Genomic DNA, 10,431 nt, shown 5'->3' with positions numbered 1-10,431 from the left:
ATTTGGAAATTATATTCTATGTATAACGGCCATAACTCCCATGAAAATTCATATATTTTTGATGTTGATGAAATTTTAACCCGAACATAACAGATGAGCATTATTTGTAATTCAATGGTACAACAGTGTAAGACTACCCTTTCAGATATACTTACATTGTGATTTCTGCAATGTGGTGCATAAATTGTCAAGTAAATGAGACGCATCTTTGCCTCCACTGATTCACTTGCAAAGTGTTGAGTAAAATTATTTCGTTGCAGACCTCCTTTGGGTCTTTTTATTATCACTACGACACACATAGTCCCCAGTTGGTAACATTGATTTCAAGGCCCTCCTAGATGAGAGACTGGCATTCCACTTAATGTCTATGTTCCATGCTGGCATGGATTGGAGAGTTATTAATGTAGAAATATGGTATCGTAGCTACTAACAGTTGAGGGTTGCGTAGTCTAGACGGCGTTTTTAGATTTCATTATACTCTTTAACCCAGGCAAAGCCGGGTATTTCTGCTAGTAACAAATATTATTGTTTATTAATTAAAAGCTATAATGATTATCTCGTTACTTATAACTTAATTATAAGTATTTATCACTAAGCGTAACTCTTAGTTTAGGCTGCGTAAATGTTATGATGTATCATACCAAGACGCTGAACATGCGTTCATTACATACATGTATGTTGAAGATATAGATTATATTTGTTTGACCATTACACATAAAAAAAATACAGTTTCATTAATATACAGAAATAAATTCAACAAGTTGAAAGAAATGAGAAGTAAAAGGAATTAAGTTTCTACATTAATTTTGTTCCTACAATGAGGAGGGAACCAGGCTGCTGGAGTTCTGTGATGCAAATGATCTTATGATCTGTAATACTAACTTCCGGAAACTTTGCCAGTCACCTATTCACCTACCAGTCTGGTAGGCACACAAAATCAGCCAAAGATGTCAAATGTTTTTTGTCGATGTTCTTGAAGCTGGTGATATGTTTGCAACAACAATTCTTGAATGGATCAGCTGTTGGCCCAATGTCAATGCACGGCGCATTTATATACAAGATTCATACTCATGCAGAGGTTCATTATTAGGCATTTTGTTTTTTTGCTGCATGAGATTTACTAGCGTTAGTTGTATATGTGGTGCAAATGCTTCTCTAAATTAATAGAGTTAGTGTATGGTATCTTCACTGTGTATCTATTAAAAATAGCATGGTATCTAGTTGGTTTTTTGGAAACATTTGTCTAAAGCGGCAAAAAATTCCATAGCGATCTTTATTGAAACATGTGGATTGGGTTGTACCAGAGGGCATCATGATTCCTATATTTGTTGTTTGACTTATTTGGGACAATTTATTGTTATGAACAGTGATATTTATTGAGTTGTGTATGTCTATGAGTTTTGATTTGTGGTCTATTGCCTTGACCAATTCTTTTTGACATGTATTTTTGATCTGAGTCTGTTTGCTTACTGTAACGTTGTGTTGGTATGTAATGTGTATTATAAGTGGGGGAATTGGCAGAGTTGTGTATATCTGTGTCTTGTATGTGTTGAATTATCTCTTGATAGCCAGCCTTAGCTAAAGCAGTATTGTTAATATCTTTTATCTTTTACTTGTTTCAGAGTGTGACCATGCTGGGGCACTGCCTTGAATTTTTAATCAAATGAATCAATCCCAGTACTTCTTTTTTTAAGCCTGGTACTTATTCTATCAATCTCTTGTTGTTGAAACTCTTACTTACAGGGATGCACACTCTCACATGCATGACTGGTTTCTTTCAGTTTCCATCTATCAAACCCACTCACAAGGCTTTGGTCGGCCCAAGGTTATATTAGAAGACACTTACCCAAGGTGCCATGCAGTGGAACAGCCCAGACCGTATAGTTAGGAAGCAAGCTTCTTACCACACAGCCATGCCTGCACCTATATATATATATATATATATATATATATGTATCATCATCATCATCATCATCATCATTTAACGTCTTGTCCATGCTGGCATGAGTTGCACGGTTTGACTGGGCTGGCACAATGGAAGATTACACCAGACTCCAGTCTGATTTGGCGTGGTTTTCTATGGCTGGATGCCCTACCTAATGTCAAGCACTCTGAGAGTGTAATGGGTGCTTTTACATGCCATTTGTGTAAGACTGGGGTACAGGTGCCAATTTGCATGGCCCCAGTATCTGTCACAAATCTGATTTTGCTTGGCTTGATGGGTCTTCTTCTCAAGTACAACATAATGCTAAAGGTCTTGGTCATTGCCTCCATGAGGCCTAACACTAGAAAGGAACCTCGCCACTTTGCTTCTGTGAGGCCCAACGTTCAAAAGATATTCTTTATGTGCCACCAGCACAGGCACACTTGGCTTGATGGATCCTCTCAAGCACAGCACATCGCCAAAAGTCTTGGTCACTAGTCATTACCTCTGTGAGGCTCAAAGTTTGAAGATTGTGCTTCCCCATCTCATCCCATGTTTTCCTGGGTCCACCTCTCCCACAGGTTCCCTCCACAGTTAGAGATTGGCACTTCTTTACACAGCAGTCCTTGTCCATACACATCACATGACCATACCAGTGCTGTCGTCTCTCTTGCACACCACTGATGCCCAACATTTCCGTGAAGATGCTTGCACTCTGTTGAACATGTACATTGACATTGCACATCCAGTATGCTTCAGCATACTGGCTTCGTTTATTTCAAGTCTGTGCATGTCCTTGACTGTCATGCACAATGTTTCACTGCTATGCAGGATAGCTGTTTGCATACAGTTATCAAACAATCTGCCTTTCACTCTGAGAAAGAGGCCCTTTGTTGCCAGCAGGGGTAGGAGTTTCCTGAACTTTGCCGGCTTATTTGTATTCTCACAGCTATTCTCTTGGAGCATCCACCTTCACAATTGACTTGGTCACCTAGATAATGGAAGCTATCTAATACCTCTAGCTTGCACCCCTGGTAGTTGATGGAATCTATTTTCTGCACATTTTCAGTGTGCATCTTCCACATACAAAAGCTATTTCCCTGTTAACCTTCCTCTGCTATTGCTGCACCTTTTATGTGTCCAAAGCATGCACTGGGTGCATCTTATGGAGTTTCTACTTACAGCTTTTCTGCAGATCGAGCAGGGCCTTCCTACTTTAGAAGATGTTGGTTTTTGCTAGGTTAACTCTAAGGCCTTTTGATTCTAGACCATCCTTCCATACCTGGAACTTCTTCTCTTGTTCAGGTAGTGATTCAGCTATAAGAGCAAGGTCATCAGCATAGAAGAGCTCCCAGGGGCAGCCTGTCTTAAATTCCTCTGGAAGACTATGATGAACAAGAGGGAGCTGAGCACTGATACTTAGTGAACCTCTACTTGTACCCTGAATTCTTCACTGTACTCGTTGCTCATACTCACCTTACTGGTAGTGTCCCTGTACAAGGCTTGCATGGCTCTCACCAACCACTCATCTTTCCCTAGCTTCTGCATTGACCACCAGATTAGGGATTGGAGGAACCTGTCAAAAGCTTTCTCTAAGTCAATAAAAGCTAAGTACAGAGGTTTATATTTGGCTATGTATTTCTCCTGCAGCTGCCTTACCAGAAACATAGTATCAGTGCACATCGAAATAGCAGCAAAGAAATGGCTAGCTTCACCACAAGAAGATCAATATAGCAGCAAAGTAAAGGCTAGCTTTGCCACAAGAAAATTGAAATAGCAGCAAAGAAATATCTAACTTCGCGACAAGAAAGTCGAAATAGCAGCCTAGAAATGGTTAGCTTTGCTACAAGAAAGTCGAAATAGCGGCCTGGAAATGGTTAGCTTTGCTACAAGAAAGTCAAAATAGCAGCAAAGGAAAATAGTGAAGCAAAGAAAGATAGAAACACATAAGAATGGCTAGCTTCGCAATGAGAAAATTGAAACAGCAACATAGAAATGACTAGCATCACCACAAGAAAATCGAAATAGCAGCAAAGGAGTACAGTGAAGGAAAGAATAATAGAAACACATGAGAATGGCTAGGTTCACAACAAGAAAATCAAACAGCATGAAAGAAATGGTAAGCTTCACCACAAGAAAGTTGAAATTGCGCCTAAGGACAATAGTGAATCAAAGAATTATAGAAACACATGAGAATGGCTAGCTTCACCACAAGAAAATCGAAATAGCAGCAATGACATGGCTTGCTTCACCACAAGAAAATCAAAGTAGCAGCAAAGGACAATTGTAAAGCAAAGAATGATAGAAACACATGAGGATAGCTAGCTTTGCCACAAAAACGTCAAAATAGCAGCCTAGAAATGGCTAGCTTTGCCACAAGAAAGTCAAAATAGCAGTAAGGGGCAATAAGGATGAAAAGAATGATATGAAAACATGAGAATGGCTTTCTTTGCAACAAGAAAATCAAATCAGCAGGAAAGAAATGGCTAGCTTCCCCACAAGAAAATCAAAATAGCAGCAAAGGACCATAGTGGCGCATAGAATGATAGAAACACATGAGAAGTGCTAGCTTTGTCACAAGAAAATCAAACTAGCAGCAATGAAATGGCTAGCTTTGCTACAAGAAAATTGAAACAGTAACAAAGAAATGGCTAGCTTCACCATAAAAAATCAAGATAGCAGCAAAGAAATGCCTGGTTTCACTAAAAGAAAGTTGAAATAGCTGCAAAGAACGCTAGAAAGACATGAGAATGGGTAGTTCCATTGCAAGAAAATCAAAACAGCAGCAAAGAAATGGCAAGCTTCGCCAAAAGAAAGTAAAAATAACAGCTAAGGACAATAGTGATGGAAAGAATGATAGAAACACACTGGAATGGCTAGCTTCGCAACAAGAAAAATCAAAACACCAGCAAAGAAATGGCTAGCTTCAACACAAGAAAGTTGAAATAGTGCCAAAGGACAATAGTGAAGCAAAGAACTATAGACACACATGAGAATAGCTAGCTACGCCACAAGAATATGGAAACACCAGCAAAGAAATGGCCAGTGTCACCACAAGAAAATCAAAATAGTGGCAAAGAAGTGGCTAGGTTTTCCACAAGAAAATCAAAATAGCTGAAATGCCATGGCTAGCTTTGCCACAACAAATTCAAAATAGCAGGAAAGAGATGGCTAGTTTTGCCACAAAATTGAAATCGCAGCAAAGAAGTGGCTAGCTTCACCACAAAGAAATTGAAATAGCAGAAAATCAAAATAGCAGCAAAGAAATGACTAGCTTTGCCACAAGAAAATCGAAACAGCTGTAAAGAACTAGCTAGTTTTGCCACAAGAGAATCGAAAAAGCAGAAAAGGACAATAGTAAAGCAAAGAATAATAGAAACACATGAGAATGGCTAGCTTTGCAAGAAGAAAATCGAAATACCAGCAAATAAATGGTTAGCTTTGCTACAAGAAAATTGAAATAGCAACAAAGGACAGTGGTGAAAGAAAGAATGATAGAAACACATGAGAATTGCGAGCTTCGCCACAAGAAAATTGAAACAGCAGCAAAGAAAAGGCAATCTTTGCCACACGAAATTCGAAATTGCAGCAAAGAAATGGCAAGCTTTGCAAGAAGAAAATTGAAATAGCAGCAAAGGACAATGGTGAATCAAAAAGTGATTGAAACACATAGGAATGGCTAGCTTCACCTCAAGAAAATCACAATAGTGGCAAAAAATGGCAAGCTTCGCGATAAAAAAATCAAAATAAAAGGAAAGAAATGGCTAGTTTCGCCACAAGAACATGAAAATAGCAGGAAAGAAATGGCTAGCTTTGCCATGAGAAAATCAAAATAGTAGCAAAGAGATTGCTATTTTTGCCACAAGGAAATTGAAACAGCAGCAAAGAACTGGCTAGCTTTGCCAGAAGAAAATCAAAGTAGCAGCAAAAAAAAATGGCTAGCTTGGGCACAAGAATATTGAAACAGCTGCAAAGGACAATAGTGAAGCAAGGAATGATGGAAACACATGAGAATGGGTAGCTTGACTACAAGAAAATTGAAACAGCAGCAAAGAAATGGCAAGCTTCGTCACAAGAAAATCGAAATAGCAGCAAAGGACAATAGTGAAAGAAAGAATGATGGAAACATGAGAATTGCCAATAGAAAATTGAAACAGCAGGAAAGAAATGGCTAGCTTCACCACAAGAAAATCAAAATAGCAGCAAAGAAATGACTAGCTTCGCTACAAGAAAATTGAAATCACAGCAAAGTACAGTAGTGAAGCAAAGAATGATAGAAACACATGAAAATGTCTGGTTAGCTTGACAGCAAGAGAATCAAAATAGCAGCAAAGAAATGGCTAGCTTTTCTGCATGAAAAATGAAACTGCAGCAAAGAACAATAGTGAATCAGGGAACGATAGAAGAACATGAGAATGGCTATTATTTTGCAACAAGAAAATCAAAATAGCAGCAAAGGACAATAGTGAAGCAAAGAATGTTTGAAGCACATGTGAATGGCTAGCTTCACAAGATAATCGAAATAGCAGCAAATAAATGGCTAGCTTCACCACAAGAAAATCAAAATAGCTGCAAAGAAATGGTTAGCTTCACCACAAGATTGAAATAGCAGGAAATGACAGTAGTGAAGCAAAGAATGATAGAAACACATGAGAATGGCTAACCCTGCCTGCAGAAAATTGAAACAACAGCAAAGAAATTGCTAACATTGCCTCTAGAAAATTTAACCAATAGCAAAGAAATGGCTAGCTTTGCCACAAGAAAATATCAGCAAAGGACAATAGTGAAATAAAGAAACACATAAGAATGGCTAGCTTCACAATAAGAAAGTCGAAACAGCAACAAAGAAATGGCTTGCTTGAATTGAATTTTCTCTTTTTCTAAATAATTTTTATTGTATTATTTCTTTTTTGCCATTTTTGTTTTGTTATATAGGTGATCTCTGAGTATGGTATGCCTATGCAATAAGTGACAATGCTCAGTGCATAGTTTCTCACAGGATATAAGTTTAATTTTTTTCTGTTTTTACAGATCAGAGGAGGAGAAAGTAGGAGTCAACCAGTACTAGCATAATCCATGATTATGTTGTTTTTTTATATTGATGTTGTGGTGTCTTTATTTTGCTATAGTGAACATTTACAATGTAGCTAGACATCCATTTGCTTTGATTATGATTTGGTATTATTTGTTATAGTTAACTGAAAGTATCTTTTAATGTGCAGTATAATTAATTTGATGTACATGTAAGTTAAAATTTAAACCTAGTAATTTTAAATATGAAATAAAATTCACATATTTCTATATCATTTCAAATCATTCCTTTTATTTCTTTTCAGAAGTGTAAAGTTATCCATCAAAGGGAATATAACTAGTCTAAATATGAAACTATGTGACCCAGCTGAATGAACATTGAATGGTTTTTATGATTTTGATTTTGCAATATAAATGATACAATCTATGTGTAAAACTATTAAAAACACAAAAGATGTTGATAATTAATGAATATATTTGGTGGATTTTAATCATTTCATATTCGAAACTTTCCTCACACATAAAACAGTCATCGCTTGTACACACTGTGTCCTAATATGTGAGTGAGTTAAGTAATTGGACTAATCTGCATTATGATATTCAGCTTAGAGTTGGAAAGATGTTACTCTTAGGTATATTTATCAATAGTCAGAAATATTAACATATATTCAGTATCATAAAATTAGAAATGAATTATACATTTGTACATACATATATATATACATATGTATGTGTAGTTTTGAATTTGATTTTCATGAAAAGGGATTCTTTATGGTAAATATTTCTATGTTGGCCTTACATTGAGATGATATATGCAATCTAATTTGTTAAAAGTGATTACAACATACAATAATTTTTGAAAATTTCAGACTTCAGAATCAATATATTTCTTGTCAAAAACAAAATACAAACTTTTGAAATCATAATTTGTGTCAAAAATAACACTTGATTGGTAATGTTTACAAACTAAAGTTTAATTTTTGATGATATCCAAATGCTGAAATATTGAATTGAAAGCATAAATACACAAATACACACACACACATATGCACACACAGAATACATGCATTCATACACACACACACTCACACATATAGAGGTTAGTGTGATTCACTTTAAGATAATTACTGGACCCACAACTCATCCACTGATTTCTTTGATATGACCATTGGCTTTTCTGACCCAGCCCAAGCTACTGACCTAGTTGGCCTATTTCTTCATTCCCAAATTAAACACTTCCCCAACTTCTCCAGAAGGCTCTACAGAGATGAAACATTCCTTACAGTGACTGGTTTATCTTGATCTGTTGAATGCACCAAGAAAGCCCTCCATAAACTCTTTAAAATTATAAGCTAAGTATCTCATTTGAAAACCAGTAAAGTGTCCAATTTCTTAGACATTACTCTGGACTTAAATACAAATCTATATCACCCTTTCCATTAACTCATTCGATCATTACAGTATACCAATGTCCTATCCAATCACCCTACACTTACCCTTAATGGTATAGTCAAAGGTATTTCTATTAGAATCTGCAACTTATTTGCTAATTAAGACCTTTTTAACAATCATGCCCCATATTATAATCAAGCTCTCCAGATTAGTGGTTTCTTAAAAAGTTCTCTTATATCCCCAACACTAAAAACAAAAATTTCACATCTCTTCCCCAGTACTAACCCCAGATCCACTGCGCTTTCTTTCACTCAACAACAATCCATCAACCCTTAAAAAAAACCCTATGCATTGTACTCGACAGCTCCATTACCATCTCAAAGCTATAATGACTACAAGCCTTCCTATCTACCATGTATGCATGAACTCTTTTTCCAATCCAAATTCTAAATTATCTACCTCCTTAACAACATATATACACAACCTCAAATCCCAAAATGTTCCCTATACACTATCCTGGTCCATTGTAAGTGAGACCCCTCCCCATACAACACTAACTTCGGCATTGTGTTTAAGAGAATCACTAACCATTCTTCACAACCACAACCCCTCATTACTCAATAGATTCTCAGATGTAATACTCTTTTATAAACAAGATTCTACTCATCATTTGCCCATTTTATTAAATCTATGTAATCCCCTACCATTATCCTTTATTATAATTAAGCTTGGGGTACAGCTAGGTCAACCTAGCAACTTACTGCCTCCGCTAATACAACCCAGTCTACTAAATTATTCTATCTCCTGATTACCTTTGCACATTCCTCTTACCCACCACATCTCGCCTCCCTCACAGCCTCCCCATCATCACAAATTGTATTCTTTCTCTCTTCTCTCATATCTCCTCTTCAACCCAAAGCACTTACAACTACCCCACTCTCTTAGCTACTAACCTATCAACCTCTCCCTCCCTCTTTTCAATTTCATATATCTCTGCATACCTCAGTACTCCCCCTCCACCATCAAGCCATCTACATTATAATACTACCTCTATCTTCTCTCATACCTTAGTAATTTCCCTTCACCACCAAACTAATTTCTCTCTTCAAATCCCCCATTTAGCCACCCTATAACCATCTATAAATTAGATACTTTCCCTCCCTCAAATAATTATCATTCCTTTTCTCTCTATCTCAACTTCCCATAGTACTATAATTATTATCCTTAAACTTTGACACCTATTCACAAACCCAACACAACTAATCACCCCTTGATTACTTCCTCTCTCACCTCTCTCACTCATCTCCCAACTCTTCACCTCTACTACTACCTCCCTAATACCCTCATTCTTAACACCCCTCCCTCTTCCTTAACTAGCTCCTTTATTTCCTCTTACCCTTTTCTATCTCAACACTCCCCATAACCCCACTGAGCCTTCTACTTCATCGCTCCAATACTGCTTGCTCTACATATTTGATCATTCTACCTTTAAACTTCTCTGCATTGAGATCTGAAATGTAAGATCTTTTCTACCTTGATGATGGAGGCTCAATTTATTCAATATTGATTGCTTCCATTACAGCCTGCTTATTGTGATGAACTGCATCTACCAACATTATGATGGTCTCCAAGCCCCCAGAAACAGCTGTTGGACTTATAACACCCTACTTTTTCCCCTTTAATTTTTTCTGTAATTTGTACTCTGTCATATAAATATCTATGTATTTATACTTAAATAATCATTGTTTGAAACTCTTCAGTCTTTGCCTTATTTTGTTTTGCATACATTCTTTTGTTCTATCATTCTTTTATTTGTTTTAGTCATTTGACTGTGGCCATGCTGGAGCACCGCCTTTTTGTATTTCATACCCAAATTGTTATATTTGATATATCTAATTTGTTTGTCTACATAATTACCTCTATATATGTGTATACGTGTGTGTGTGTGTGTGTGTGTGTGTGTGTGTGTGTATATCTATATATATAATTTAATTTTAGAGAAAAGAACCAAAGTTCATGAACTTAACTATGAGAACTATAATATAAATTATTTAGATGCTAATTTTAACTTATCTACAGGTAAT

General features: G+C 36.6%; 1 protein-coding gene across 6 annotated transcripts in view; it reads left to right on the top strand.

Moving 5' to 3' along the window:
- The window catches only part of LOC106881212 (condensin-2 complex subunit G2), a 241,358-nt gene extending 231,256 nt beyond the window's left edge, over nt 1–10,102 (top strand). For 3 of the 6 annotated variants that reach the window (XM_089351031.1, XM_089351033.1, XM_089351029.1), the window contains one exon: nt 7,261–10,102. In XM_089351031.1, coding sequence (XP_089207157.1) covers nt 7,261–7,330 — 70 coding nt within the window. In that variant the 3' untranslated portion in view covers nt 7,331–10,102. Of the gene's footprint in view, nt 1–1,622; nt 1,675–7,260 lie in introns of those variants that run through there. The other 3 variants (XM_089351034.1, XM_089351030.1, XM_089351032.1) reach the window with 2 other exon arrangements.
- Nucleotides 10,103–10,431: the final 329 nt, after the last annotated feature.

The sequence above is a fragment of the Octopus bimaculoides genome, chromosome 4 (assembly GCF_046866305.1).
Source record: "Octopus bimaculoides isolate indiv1 chromosome 4, ASM4686630v1, whole genome shotgun sequence".
Classification (NCBI taxonomy): Eukaryota; Metazoa; Mollusca; class Cephalopoda; order Octopoda; family Octopodidae; genus Octopus; species Octopus bimaculoides.
The sequence above is the reverse complement of the archived record's forward strand: the minus strand, read 5'-3'. Positions and strand labels throughout refer to the sequence as shown.